Source organism: Gymnoscopelus braueri (genome assembly GCF_963280865.1).
Source record: "Gymnoscopelus braueri genome assembly, chromosome: 12".
In the NCBI taxonomy this organism is placed as follows: Eukaryota; Metazoa; Chordata; class Actinopteri; order Myctophiformes; family Myctophidae; genus Gymnoscopelus; species Gymnoscopelus braueri.
Genome location: NC_137614.1, coordinates 48,952,281 through 48,968,333, shown reverse-complemented (window position 1 = coordinate 48,968,333; position 16,053 = coordinate 48,952,281). Strand labels below are relative to the sequence as shown.

General features: G+C 40.8%; 2 protein-coding genes across 2 annotated transcripts; both read left to right on the top strand.

Annotated features, from left to right (window-relative positions):
- Positions 1–4,734: 4,734 nt before the first annotated feature.
- Positions 4,735–6,135, top strand: LOC308096640 (E3 ubiquitin-protein ligase TRIM39-like; the record flags this gene model as incomplete). Its single annotated transcript, XM_080444052.1, has 1 exon — positions 4,735–6,135. One exon carries the CDS (start codon positions 4,735–4,737, stop codon positions 6,133–6,135), a length of 1,401 nt encoding a protein of 466 aa, XP_080300178.1.
- Positions 6,136–12,548: 6,413 nt separating this feature from the next.
- On the top strand, positions 12,549–15,562 carry LOC308097714 (E3 ubiquitin-protein ligase TRIM39-like). Its single transcript, XM_080445687.1, has one exon. The coding sequence runs from the start codon at positions 12,848–12,850 to the stop codon at positions 14,243–14,245; it is 1,398 nt and encodes a 465-aa protein (XP_080301813.1). The 5' UTR covers positions 12,549–12,847; the 3' UTR covers positions 14,246–15,562.
- Positions 15,563–16,053: the final 491 nt, after the last annotated feature.

The window sequence follows — 16,053 nt, the reverse complement described above, 5'->3', positions numbered from 1 at the left end:
TGTGAGTTCTCTCTAACGCCCTGCCAGACCCTGGGCTCTGCGCATGTACAAGGAATTCCACTGCCCTGCGAGTGCTCCAACAGTAGTGAAAATAAACAAAAACAATTTGCTACTCACGGCAACAAAGGCTGTTTTGTGTTGTTGAAAGTATATTCTCGGAGGTGGGAAGCCTCTCAGCACCCCACCTACTCTGTAAAATACACTTTTTGGGCAGAAAATAAAAGATGTCAGCGATATTATTTTTATTTACTCCACAGTGCCCTCTACAGATCTGGAGGAATTTAACTTCCCATTAACCAAATCTGTAGAGGGCACTGTGGAGTAAATAAAAATATATTATATATATATATGTATTATAATGTCTTGATTTTATGACAATTATTTATTTATGATATTTTTGCAGCGGGCCTATGCCGTTCAAAACTCGTTTTGGAGAAGCTCTGACGTGCGTGTGCGCGCGACAGTGTGTGTGCCGGTGGGGTGGGGAACTGCACAATGCGTAGGTTGTCTACAGTTAGCCTAGTCACACGTTCCAAACCCCATAGGCAGTGGCTCCCAAACTTTTTATCTCGAGCACCAAAAGAGACATTTTATGTCCCAGGGATTTAGCATATCTAATGTCACAGACCCAGGTGAGCAAATGAACACACAAAAAAACACATTAGTCCAACTTTAGTTGGAAGTAAACATTTAAAAGTTGCTTGCAGGCCAACTCACGAGCAAACTACGTATTTTACGGTGGTGGAAAAAGTACTCAAATGTTTTACCTAAGTAAAAGTATCAATACTGCAATGTAGAAATACTTGGTTAAAAGTACAAGTCTGGAATTCAAAATGTACTTGAGTAAAAGTACAATATTTTAGTATAATATGTTGATATTGGTATCAAAATGTACTTACAAGTACACCCCCTGTACATGAATGACGCAAGTATGTCACAGGGGCTTGCTCCCAATCCAACCCTTGATGCCGAGTGCCAGGCACGGGGGCATTGGGTAGAGAAGGAGGCATTGGTTAGAGTCTTTGGTATGACCCCGACCTCTCAGTCCTCAGGGTGGACACTCTAACCACAAGGCAGAGTCCTGCACGGGTCCAATGTTTGACAACCCGCCCCCACCCCGCCCCCGTCAATAATCAGATCCGTCACCCCTGACAATGGGCGCGTTCGAAAATTACGCACCGGAGCACACTCGCCTATTAGTTTGTATTGGCCAGTGCGCTCAGTGCTGTATTTTCGAACGCACCCTATATCAAAATTAAAAAACAGACCCGCCCTGCCCGTCAAATAATGGACCCGTTGTCCGCCCCGTTACCCGTGATTACATGCAGTGAATAGCCTTCAGTCGCTCAATTTAAACGTGTTTTAAAATGCTTTCAACACAAGATAGCAGCCTTCAACAATAGCGGTACATTCAGTGGTCAGATTCGTTCAGAAATCTGCACGTCAAGTGAAGGACGGAGGAGCAAGCTTTCCATATAGCCACGCGCGAGAACGCGCATACATGCAGAACGCACGTGTCATTGTTTACATTGTCAAATGATTTTAATTTGAAGGTTGAACAGGATGTTCAATGTGTTTTTTATGAGTTAAGACAACTGACCGGCGTGCTGTGATAAGTTACACAAGTGACGTTGTTTGGGCGGAAACAATTTCACAATAAAATGTTACCCACCCGCGTTTAGTTCAGTACCGCCCGTCCCCTTCCCCGTCACCTTATAAAAGTATATTTTTCACCCGTTGTCACCCGTTAAACGCGGGTGCCCATCGGGTATCCATGGGTACCCGGCCCGTTGCAGGACTCTGCCACAAGGCCACTGGGCTGATTCGGCACAATAATAAAATGTAATTGAACTTCTCTCTCTCTACCTATACCTGTCATCAGAGGAAGACTTTGAGAAACTGCCCGCCACCACAGTGCCAGAGATGCAGCGCACCAACCTGGCCCCCGTCATCCTCAAGGCCCTGGGCATCGACAACGTACTGCGATTCAGCTTCCTCTCTGTGAGTATAACTGACTCTGGGTTTTACACAGGGGAGAGAGAGGGAGAGGTGGCTGTGATTTGATCTCTGCTTTTTTAATTAACTTAGACTGGCCCCCCCCGAGAGGACTGCTGGAATTAAATCTGTGAAATTGACACATTCTTTTAGCTATACCTGTATAGTGGTGCTCCTGAAATCACTGAGAAAATGTTTCCTTAATAACCACTTAAACCCTATATATTCGCTGAAAATAGCTGATATACAAGCTCACAACATGTCACATAGCTTAGTCGGCAGAAAACTCAGCTTTGGACCACAAGGTTCTAGGTTCAATCCTGGGTACCGCCAACTCAGCATATGAGGGCTTGGTAACTACTGGGAGCTGATGGTAGGTGTGGTGCTCCACCTCAGCAGTCCATCTCCCAGGGCACAGAGAAGGGGATGGACTCTCTTGTTCTCGCCACTCTGACCTACTTACTTATTTTGACAGAATGTTATCACAGAATGTTCGCCCCAGAACAGGGGCACTAATAATAATAATAGTCTTTATTGTCCCCTCAGGGACAATAAAGTCTTTATTGTCCCCTCAGGGATATTCGTATTCACAGTCTGTTCCAACAGAAAAACACACAACCATATAGCACAGAACAACATAGCAACACGACAGTCCCCCGTATACACAAAAACCATCCGGTCGGCGAGGCAGCTTGTTTAGTGCAGTTAATGGCTGAAGGGACAAAACTCCTACTAAAACAAACTTTTCCCATTTCAAAGTTCAGTCCAGATGGCACTTGGGCTTATATCATACATGGCGGAATACTGATATTATTATTGATTTCAGCTGTTACAATTCCAAACATGCAAACATGACCCGCTTTAATTACTTCAGGCCACACATTAGTGCTGAATTATGTTAAAACTGCATGAATTTGGTATAGACATGCCAGACTACTTTAAAATAAGGTCCTTGCTTTCACAATAAGATTTTTTTTCTTATATTTTTTTTACAGCTGTAGTATACTGTATCACTCTGGTGTACTCTGTACGAGGTTACAATGAAAAGATTTCTTACATAAAACAATCCACGTCAATAACCTATACATGTATACAGTATCTTATCTTAACTGATATGCACCACTCCATAGGTCACTGATAAAACACATTGCATTATGTTATGGCTCAAGGCTGTTTCACTGTTACATTATAAACATAAAACATTTGAGTACGGAGGGAGGAGTGCAGGTATTTTGCTCAAATGGTAAATATTAATTACTATTAATTGGATTCGACTTAAATTAATTTGTCTCAAAACAATTGACACATGGATCTACAAGCTGACAACACGTTGCACTTATGTTCAACACTGTTGTTTTAAATGTGCTCAATAAATAAAGTGGATTGGATTGGACCATATACGTTATTATCTTGTAGATCTGTTCCTTTTTGTCACGTGACACCTTTACTCGACTCTGTCTTGGGTCATTGATAGCACACATGTGGAAGAGCCTCATTATTGCACTGTATGATTGCTATAGGCCTGGAAATGGGATAAAATCCATTGGAAAAGTTTTTAAAATTCATTGTTAAAAATGTGAGGGAACCCTGAGTGTAGATCAGGGTCCCAGAGATAACACATTGTATTAAGTGGGGGTCCTTGGCCTAATGCATATCATTCAAACTGGGGGGTCCTTGAAATGAAAAAAAAAGTTGAGACTCACTGTTATGTACATTGTCACAGAGAAGTACATAAAACATAAATCACATCTGTCTGACGTTTGACTCTGCAGGCTAGAGAACACAGGAAGTTTGCTGTGGCTGAGGGAGATCATCTCACCATGCTGAACGTGTATGAAGCATTCATCAAGGTATGTGGACGAATGCCTTAATGCTGCAATTTTAGGTCTCGGTACGCAGGTACGAAATGCCTGCTGAAAACTACGCAATTCGGCGGATGGGCTAGTGGGACAGAGGTCAGAATCTCCATGAATGAGATCACTTCTTGTGTTTCAGCATGAACTCGTGGATGCCTGTATTTATCTCTTCCACTGGCGTGGTTTTCGGTATGGAAATCTTTGTAAGAGGGCCATTTGCTTACCACTAATGTCACCATGTCCACTCACAGCCATAAACTCAAATCCTTAAATTTTCCTGTTTTTTGTCTGTTGACTTCAATACGCTCTTTAAGACGTTTCACATGACTGTGTCTCTCCTGTCTTTCTGTGATGTCTTGATATCCTCTGAAAAGCTTTCTTCCTGACACTGCGTTTAAAAATTTCCTTGAACAAGACACTGAACTGCTCCCGCTGAGTGGACATGCAGCAGCAGGTGACTTGCATTGCTGCCTCCGCCCTCAGTGGGTGAAAAGGTGATTATAACTGAACTTTGAAACAACTTTATGGTGTTGTCAAGGCTCTGCCCGTTGCCAGTCCTACCTGACATAAAACAGGAAACAGAGAGGTTGATAACCTTACTCCTCACACTGCAGTACTATCATCCTCACACACATGGAGAGACCGATAATAAGAATCACCTTCAGATCAAATACAACTTCCAGTGTGGAGGACAGTCTTTCTACAGCTACAGGAGGGAATACTGACCCAGACCACTGGAACCTGCTGCTTTAACACAAACCAGGATTCACAGTGAAAGTAAACTTCAGGGAACATTCTAGAGGAGGGAGTGTTGCCACCACTGCTTGGCGCATTTCCTGGCTTGAAGTTGAACAGTGTGTTAGTAGCTTCACTCGGAGACCAAATGGCTTCCACGTTGTCTCGCCCTGAAGAGGATTATTCCTGTCCTGTATGTTGTGACATCTTTAAAGATCCTGTTCTCCTGTCCTGTAGCCACAGCTTCTGTAAAGCCTGTCTGCAGGAATGGTGGAGAGAGAAGGTAATAAAGGAATGTCCAGTTTGTAAGAAGAGACATTCAATGGATCCACCCAGAAACCTGGCTCTGAAGAACGTGTGTGAGGCCTTCATACAGGAGAGACATCAGAGAGCTTCAACAGGGTCTGAGGTTCTCTGCAGTCTGCATGCTGAGAAACTCAAACTGTTCTGTCTGGAATGTCAACAGCCAGTTTGTCTTGTGTGTCGAGATTCTAAAAAACACACCGACCACAGATTCAGACCCATTGGTGAAGCTGCACTAGCTCACAAGGAGGAAGTCCAGAAGTCACTGAAGCCTTTGCATGAGAAACTGGAGGTCTTTAATAAAGTTAAAACAAACTATGATCAAACAGCAGAACACATTCAGGTCCAGACTCAGAACACAGAGAGGCAGATGAAGGAACAGTTTAAGAAGATGCGTCAGTTTCTACAAGAGGAAGAGGAGGCCAGCATCACTGCACTGAGGGAGGAAGAGTCGAAGAAAAGTCAGATGATGAAGGAGAAGATTCAGGGTCTAAACAGAGACATAACAACCCTTTCAAACACAATCAGAGCCATAGAGGAGGAGCTGATAGCTGAACACATCTCATTCCTGCAGAACTACAAGACCACAATGCAAAGAGTCCAGTTCACACTGCAGGACCCACAGCCGGTCTCAGGAGCACTGATAGACGTGACCAAACACCTGAGCAACCTGACCTTCAGAGTGTGGGACAAGATGAAGGACATTGTCTCCTACACCCCTGTCATTCTGGACCCCAACACTGCCCATCCAGACCTCATCCTGTCTGATGATCTGACCAGTGTGAGACTTGGAGCAAAACAGCACATTCCTGACAACCCAGAGAGGTTTGACCACTATGCCTTCGTCCTGGGTTCTAAGGGCTTTAACTCAGGGACTCACAGCTGGGATGTTGAGGTTAGAGACAATACATACTGGACAGTAGGTGTGTTAGCAGAGTCCTTTCAGAGGAAGGGAAACAGAGCGGGTAAATTATGGAGAGTAGGGTTAAATAAAGGTAAATACACAGCACGCTCCTCATCAGGGTCACTCACTGATCTCTCAGTGAAGCAGAAACCTCAGAGGATCAGAGTCCAGATGACCTGGAACAAAGGAAAGCTGTCCTTCTCTGATCCTGATACTAACACACACCTACACACCTTCACACACACTTTCACTGACACACTCTTTCCATATATTGGCACTGATCGTCATACTGTCCCTCTGAAGATCTTACCAGGCAAGATCAGTGTAATTCTGGATAGTTAGACATGATGATGATGATGATGATGATGATGATGATGATGATGATGATGATGATGATGATGATGATGATGGTAAGAAGTCTTTAAAGGGGAACAAGTAAAAAAACATCACTACTAGTATAGTATCTATTTCGTCGCTGTCGGGCAGAAACCTTTTTATTTTCGTAATTTCGTAAATTAACGCCCTACTTGATCATACTACAGCGTCACACAAAAGTGTAAAAAAAATATGCTTTTGAATCCTGAAAAGTAGCAGTTTTGGAACATAATAGGGTACAGTGCTTTAGGCAGCAACGGGGCATTTTTTATTTTTCATTTTATTACAGATTGTTGAAGTACAGAATATAAGCTTTCATATGATGTATCATTCATTGAAATTGGAACACATTTGAAGAAGATGTGATCATTTGAATCTTGTCATCTATAATAGTCTGAACTGAGATAATCCCTTCTAAAGGATTTCCACTTTCTAGCACCTCTCAGCTCCAGGTAATGGGCGTGAACAATGGGTAATTTATTCAACCTAGCCACTCCTCTAATCACTCCCCCATTTTCGGATTTTTACTGTGGAAAGTAACGAAGTACATTTACTCAAGTAGGCTACTGTACTTAAGTACATTTTTTTTAGGTATTTTATACATAGGCTATTTGAAAATAGCCGCTCTACAAGCTCACAATGCGCATTGCAACGTGTTGTGAGCTTGTAGATCAGCTATTTTCAAACATTTGAGTACTTTTACTTTAGGTACTTTAAGTATATTTTGATGCCAATACTTTTGTACTTTTACTTTGCTTGAACGTAACATTTTGAGCACAGGCCTTTTACTTTTTATATTGTGGTATTGCTACCACCAAGTGCTTCTTCCTCCACTAAATTTGACCCACTGGTAGTCGACTATAGTCGAGGTTTACCTACTAATGATAAAGATACGCACCAGCTATAGGTCCTGGATTAACTCCAACCTGGTGTTTACACTCTCCATTTACAACCCGTACATCTACATAAACGTTCAGATTTCAAATATAAAGTGCTTACCTCATGACCACGGATGTTACCATTCACTTCGGGTGGGTCTAAGTACCCGTATCTTCCATATTGTTCAATAAAAAGCATTTTAATCCGATCGGCGGCCATTTTCTCATAGAGTTATAACGTATCAGGAGTGCAATACACCCCCCAACCGATACGGCCGCGTAGTTGAAAAAAAAACCGGAGATGGCCATCAATCGGATCAAAATGCTTTTTATTGAACAATACGGAAGATACGGGTGTTATGAGGGCCCGTAGATAATTATAACACCCGTGGCCATGAGATAAGCACTTTATATTTGAAATATGAACGTTTATGTAGATGTACGAGTTGTACATGGAGAAATGCAAACACCAGGTGTACGTTCTGCCATGACGCGAGCTAACAATGCTAGCTCCTAGCCTCGTTACTCCACTGTTGTTTTGGCCACATCTTCAGTGAGGGTGCATTTCTCCTTTCCGACATGTCGCCTTTCCGACGTTGACGAACCCTATACCTAACCCTAACCCTAACCATAACCGCACGCGGAAGCCACTAGTCGGAGTGGTGAGATGTCGGAATGGAAGGAGCACCCCCTTCAGGGTAATACTCCCATACGAACGTCGAGCGGCCTGTTGTTTAGCTGGGGCTGCCCTCACCTACTGTAGCTGCTGTGTTCGCTACAATGTTATATTGTTTATACAACTAGATTCTGTCCCGAAAAAGACGCAATACTGTCCGCTTCCTATCCCTGGTCCAGAGCGTTAGTGAGATTATTTTTATTTACTCCACTGCGCCCTCTACAGATCTGGACAATTTGAACTAACCATTAACCAAATCTGTAGAGGGCACTGTGGAGTAAATAAAAATAATTTCCGTCTCGTGGACATATTTTATTTTCTGCCCAAAAAGTGTATTTTACAGAGTAGGTGGGGTGCTGAGAGGCTTCCCACCTCCGAGAATAGACTTTCAACACCACAAAACAGCCTTTGTTTCGGTGAGTAGCGAAATGGTTTTGTTTATTTTCACTACTCTTGAGGGAACTTGATGGAACTGACTAACGCTCTGGACCAGGGCTAGCCGCTTCCCACCGTGGTGAAGTTAGTTTCAGCCTCAGGTTGAATATTCACCCAGTGGATATTACTCCAGTAAAGTAAAATACCTCAAAATTGTACTTAAGTACAGTAATTGAGTAAATGTACTTAGTCACTTTACACCACCACAGAGAGGAGCGAAACTGATGGGCGGGGATTAGGCTTGTAACCGGAGAACAATGGGCCAACGACCAACCAAAACCACTCATGCTACTGTTGTCCCTGCAAGTTAAAACCACTCTCCGCCCCCACAAGACCGACAGAAACACACAGAAACACTGCTGTGTTTGTAATGTAATTTAAACCACTTAATGATTCTAAAACGGATATCTGTTGGGATCGAAAGCTTCCTCAACATTCGAACTGTGTTAATATGGAAAAAAACGAAAATCAGCCAAAAAAAAAAAAAAAGTTATTTAGCTAGTTTCTACTGTTTTTCAACTCGCGAGTTGATGCCCGAAACACCAGGCCTGCTCACATGAGGTTTCCACCCGACAGAGACGATATGATGTGTTGTGGTCTATGGATAACAATCAACTTAAGTGTCTAAAGTAACACTAGTCTCTGATCTGTGATGTCATCAACATTTTCATATGATGGGATGATTATGTTGTTATGAATAATATCACAGTTATTAGTTAATAACCAATAATTATAATCATATTATCACCTGTCTATTATCAATAATAATAGCAATGCTAAAAAGTATGTAATTTTTGTATTATTAATAATGTTAATGATTGTTTGTTACTGATGGTTATTATTATAATATTTTAGGTTCAGAGTTAAATTATCAAAATTATAAATAACTGCAACGCGGCAATTTGGGGTTTCAAGCCCACATAGATTGCAAGGGTCCTTTGACAGTTTCTGACAACATGTATTAAAGATAATTAACAGATTTTACGACCATCAGACATTTCAATCATTTTATGGTAAAATCTGTGCCAGGGCATGGCCTTCTTCAGCAATGCCATCACCCCTACTGTCCAATTTATGGGGACATTTATGGGTTTCAACAGCTTCATTAAACATATCCATCTAGTTTGTTGATGTTTGGACAAACTGTCATTCATTTATGGCCACATTTGCACCAGACCCATGAATGTGTTTCGGACTGGTGGCTACAACTATTTGTAGATTTAAAATACAATGCCTGGTTCATCAGTGAAACATATAATAATTTAATGTATATTCTGATTTGTGTTGCATTTTTAGTTTTACTATATCATGTATCAGACTAATGTACCAATACTGTATTTTATTTTTTAATTATTTTCATGTATTATACCCAGAACAATAATACAAACATGTGGTTAAAAACGTTGATCCTACTTATGAAAACGACTGATTCATGCTGATATCCTGTCCAGCAGTAGAAAAGAATGTGATGGATAAATAAACTAGATAAAGTGCTCCTCGGAGCACAGGTCTCCGCCAGGTCAGGTAGGCTATTGTGGCCTCCTGGTGGCGCTATAATAGGCCAATGTGAAAAGGGTGCCATTTCGTCTTAGGCCTTGCATGACAATCGGACAATGACTGCATTCATGATTTGAGGCATTTTGTTAAAAACATTTGTTTTGCTAAATTAGACCTGCTGGTGGCGCTATAACAGGCCAATTTTAAAAGGGTGACATTTGTTCCTCAACATAGTGTGAATGTGCCTGCAAAGTTTGACCGCAATCGGACGGTGCGTTCATGATTTGCGGAATTTTGTTCAAAACAAGCCAATAATGCAAACTTTTGATGTCAATCTTAGCCAATCAGGATGGAATATGAAAAATCAAACACATCCCTCTTGATCACATGACTATAGAGATCATGTGTACCGATTCGCATGAAATTTGGATAAAATTGGAAGTAGTAGTATAAAATAATGTGTTTTACATACGTCGGCCTCCTGGTGGCGCTATAAAAGGCAAATGTGAAAAATGCAGGGCAAAGGTTTTTCCTTGACCTTTAGGGAGTGTGCATACAAAGTTTTACACAGATCGGTGCAGTTATAGGTAAAAACACGAATCGGCATGTTATAGCTTTTATAACTTTGGAAGACATTTTTAGCCAATCAGGATGGAATATGAAAAATCTGAAAGACATATTTTGTTTAATGACTATAGAGATATTGTGTACCGATTTGCAGGATTTTTGGACAAAATCTGCAGGAGTACTGTCAAAAAATATGTTTTGCACAAATCAGCCTCCTGGTGGCGCTATAAAAGGCCCATGAGAAACATTTGGGGCAGAGGTTCTGAATTGGCATCCAGGGAGTGTGTGTGCACAGTTTTGCTGCGGTCAAGCCAACGATGCCGGAGATAAACTGGTGACAGACGGACGGACACACACACACACACACACACACACACACACACACACACACACACACACACACACACACACACACACACGGACGGACAGGGGGAAAAACATACTCACTCGCCATGCCTTTCGGCCTGGCGGAGACAATAACTGGATTGAAATGCATGAATACACTTACAGGGATAGATAAGGAGGAGGATGGAAATGAACAGGAAAACAAGACACTCAACTAAAATGATAGAGAGCCATCCTGTAGAGATGATTTAACTGTACTATGGTCTACATGCTCACTGAAATGCCCTGTTAACTGTTTATTGTATAGTCACTCAATGAGATGGGAGACACAGTGTTTCTGATGTGTAATGTGACCGCATTCATAATTAAAGTCTGACTATCGAAAAGGTATCTGAAGTCGTGGTTGTTTTATAGTGAAGTACAATAGTGGATTTTCATGATTCATGACTGCATGTGTGATTCTAGTCTAGTCTTACTGCAGGATGTGTTGGCATGAAATATTTGAGTAACACTGGTGAGTAATTATTATTTAGTATTTGAAAAGATAGTTTCAAACGGTGAATTACAAACATTTTCAACATTTAGTGTTTTATTTTCGCAGTGTCATAATAATGAGTGCATAAAGGAAGATTAGCATGTATTTTATTATAAAACAACTATACTATATTCTAATCTATTTCTACAAAGTAGGCCTGTCCCCGACTAAGGATTTCTATAGTCAAATCTGATTGGCCAAATGCTGCCTATGGTCGACTAATGCAACACCAAAAAAATAATATATATCTTTTTTTTTAAATATGTATTTATTTATATATGTCATGATTCGACTGAGATTGGCAGTCTGATTCGACTGCCAATCTCTCAGTCGAATCATGCAAAAAAGATGTTATGCAATAGAGGAACATTCCATTTGGGCTGTAGGGGTGCTTAATGTCTGATTTAACATATACTTGCTTGGTTTCTCCCAATAAATCATGATGTATATCCTATTTTTGGCAAACTATTAGTTAATTAATATAACAAATTAGGCCAATCTCTCAGTCGAATAATAAATACAAAATATGTTTTCTTTTTTTTTTTTTCATAATTCGAGGTCAGGCCTACTACAAAGCGTCCTCATAAATTATAGAATCGCTGAACGAGTTTGGATGAATGTCAAATAGTTTTATTGAACCATTTTGATATCCTGTCACTCTAATTCTGAGATATGAATGAGGTTTATAATGAAATATCTGTAAAGATAAAATAAAAAAGTTAAAATAAACTGCCACACATTTCGTGTGATTTGAGATCAGCTGCATAAAATAACATATCTATTATGTTATGACATCATACAGTATGACATAAAACAGGAAACCAAGAGGTTGTTAACCTTACTCCTCACTGCAGTACTATCATCCTCACACACACACACACACACACACACACACACACACACACACACACACACACACACACGGAGAGACCGATAATAAGAATCACCTTCAGATCAAACACAACTTCCAGTGTGGAGGACAGTCTTTCTACAACTACAGGAGGAAATACTGACCCAGACCACTGGAACCTGCTGCTGACTCTGCCAGCTAAATGGACTTTAACAACAACCACGATTCACAGTGAAAGTCAACTTCAGGCAACATTCTAGAGGAGGGAGAGTTACTACGACTGACTGAATTCCTGTATTGAGCAGACTGTTTGTAGCTTCACTCAAGGACAAAATGGCTTCCACGTAGGAATTTGCATTGCGTGGCTGTACCTGTTTTCCCATAAATACCCTCTGAAGAAATCACACCACATACCTGTTTGATAACATACCTGAGTGAGGCACAAACAACTGTGTGTGTGTGTGTGTGTGTGTGTGTGTGTGTGTGTGTGTGTGTGTGTGTGTGTGTGTGTGTGTGTGTGTGCGTGTGCGTGTGTGTGCGTGCGTGTGCGTCATAGCGCCACTCCTACCATATTCATCCGAGAGACACCAGGAAACAGAGAGGTTGTTATTCTGCCTCTTCACACGCAAAGAGACGGACAATATGATTCACCTTCAGATCAAACACAACTTCCAGTGAGGGAGGACAGACTGTCTGTCCACAGCTACAGGAGAGAATACTGACCCAGACCACTTGAACCTGCTGCTGACTCTGTCAGCTGAATGGACTTTAACAAGAACCAGGACTCACAGTGAAAGTAAACTTCAGGCAACATTCTAGAGGAGGGAGTGTTACCACGACTGACTGGCTGATTTCCTGGCTTGAACAGTGTGTTAGTAGCTTCACTCAGAGACCAAATGGCTTCCACGTCGTCTCGCCCTGAAGAGGATTATTCCTGTCCTGTGTGTTGTGACATCTTTAAAGATCCTGTTCTCCTGTCCTGTAGCCACAGCTTTTGTAAAGCCTGTCTGCAGAGATGGTGGAGAGAGAAGGTAATAAAGGAATGTCCAGTTTGTAAGGAGAGACATTCAGTGGATCCACCCAGAAACCTGGCTCTGAAGAACGTGTGTGAGGCCTTCATACAGGAGAGACATCAGAGAGCTTCAACAGGGTCTGAGGTTCTCTGCAGTCTGCATGCTGAGAAACTCAAACTGTTCTGTCTGGAATGTCAACAGCCAGTGTGTGTTGTGTGTCGAGATTCTAAAAAACACACCGACCACAGATTCAGACCCATCGATGAAGCTGCACTGGATCACAAGGAGGAAGTCCAGAAATCACTGAAGCCTTTACAGGAGAAACTGAAGGTCTTTAATAAAGTTAAAACAAACTGTGATCAAACGGCAGAACACATTAAGGTCCAGACTCGGCACACAGAGAGGCAGATGAAGGAACAGTTTAAGAAGATGCATCAGTTTCTACAGGAGGAAGAGGAGGCCAGCATCACTGCACTGAGGGAGGAAGAGTTGAAGAAGAGTCAGATGATGAAGGAGAAGACTGAGGGTCTAAACAGAGACATCTCAACCCTTTCAAACACAATCAGAGCCATAGAGGAGGAGCTGAGAGCTGAACACATCTCATTCCTGCAGAACTACAAGACCACAATGCAAAGAGTCCAGTTCACACTGCAGGACCCACAGCCGGTCTCAGGAGCACTGATAGATGTGACCAAACACCTGAGCAACCTGACCTTCAGAGTCTGGGACAAGATGAAGGACATTGTCTCCTACACTCCTGTCATTCTGGACCCCAACACTGCCCATCCAAAATACATCCTGTCTGATGATCTGACCAGTGTGAGACTTGGAGAGGAACAGCAGCTTCCTGACAACCCAGAGAGGTTTGACCGATTCAATCTTGTCCTGGGTTCTGAGGGCTTTAACTCAGGGACTCACAGCTGGGATGTTGAGGTTGGAGCCAATACAAACTGGTCAGTAGGTGTGTCAGCAGAGTCTTACCAGAGGAAGGGAGACCGAGGGGGTAAACACTGGAGAGTAAGGTTAGATAAAGGTAAATACACAGCAGGCTTCAACCCAGGGTCAGCCACTGTTCTCTCAGTGAAGCAGAAACCTCAGAGGATCAGAGTCCAGCTGGACTGGAATGAAGGAAAGCTGTCCTTCTCTGATCCTGATACTAACACACACCTACACACCTTCACACACACTTTCACTGACACACTCTTTCCATACATGTACACTGGTCATACTGTCCCTCTGAAGATGTTACCAGGGAAGGTCAGTGTAACTCTGGATAGTTAGACATGATGATGATGGGTGGTAAGAAGTACTTTAAAGGGGAACAAGTAAAGGAACATAAACATTACTAGTAGTATAGTGTCTATTTCGTCGCTGTCGGGCAGAAACCTCTTATATCCATATTAAACACATTTCTTTCGTAAATGAACGCCCTACTTGTACTTGATCATTCTACAGCGTCACACAAAAGCATCAAAAAATTATGCTTATTTAAATCCTGTAAAGTAACAGTTTTGGAACATACTGTATGAGGTTTCCACCCGACAGAGACCATATGATGTGTTGTTTTCTATGGATGACAATCAAGTGTCTAAAGTAACACTAGTCTCTGATCTGTGATGTCATCAACATGTTCATATTATGGGATGATTATGTTGTCATGAATAATATCTACAGTTTTTAGTTAATAACCATAACCAATTATTATAAATCCTATTATCACCTGTCTATTATCAATAATAATAGTAATGCAAAAAATTATGTAATATAATTAATAATGTTAATGATTGTTTGTTAATGATGATTATTATTATAATATTTTATGTTCAGAGTTAAATTATCAAAATAATAAATATAACTGCAAAGTGGCAATTTGTCCTTTGACAGTTTCTGACAACATGTATTAAAGATAATTAACAGATTTTATGACCATCAGACCTTTCAATCATTTATGGTAAAATCTGTGCCAGGTCATGGCCTTCTTCAGCAATGCCATCACCCCTACTGTTCAATTTATGGGGACATTTATGGGTTTCAACAGCTTCATTAAACATATCCATCTAGTTTGTTGATGTTTGGACAAACTGTCATTCATTTATGGACACATTTGCACCAGACCCATGAATGTGTTTCAAACTGGTGGCTAGTGGCTACACCTATTTGGAGATTTAAAATACAATACCTAGTTCAACAGTCAAACATATAATAATTTAATGTATATTCTGATTTGTGTTGCAATTGTAGTTTTACTATATCATGTATCAGACTAATGTATCAATACTGTATTTTCTTTTTTCATTCTTTTCATGTAATTATACCCAGAACAATAACACAAACATGTGGTTAAAAACATTGATCCTACTAATGAAAATGACTGATTTACATACTGATATCCTGTCCTGCAGTAGAAAAGAATTTGAAGAAATAATAAATAACTGGAGTGAAATGTATGAATACACTTAAAGGGATAGATAAGGAGAAGGATGGAAATTAACAGGATAACAAGACACTCAACTAAAATGATAGAGAGCCATCCTGTAGAGATGATTTAACTGTACTATGGTCTACATGCTCACTGAAATGCCCTGTTAACTGTTTATTGTATAATCACTCAATGAGATGGGAGACACAGTGTTTCTGATGTGTAATGTGACCGCATTCATAATTAAAGTCTGACTATCGAAAAATGATCTGAAGTCGTGGTTGTTTTACAGTGAATTACAATAGTGGATTGTCATGATTCATGACTGCATGTGTGATTCTAGTCTAGTCTTACTGCAGGGTGTGTTGCCATTAAATATTTCAGTAACACTGGTGAGTAATTATGATTTAGTATTTGAAAAGATAGTTTCATGAATGGTGAATTACAAACATTTTCAACATTTAGTGTTTTATTTTTGCAGTGTCATAATAATGATTGCATAAAGGAAGATTAGCATGTATTTTATTATAAACTATACTATATTCTAATCTATTTCTACAAAGCGTGTTCATAAATTATAGAATCGCTGAACGAGTTTGGATGAATGTCAAATAGTTTTATTGAACCATTTTGATATCCTGTCACTCTAATTCTGAGATATGAATGAGTT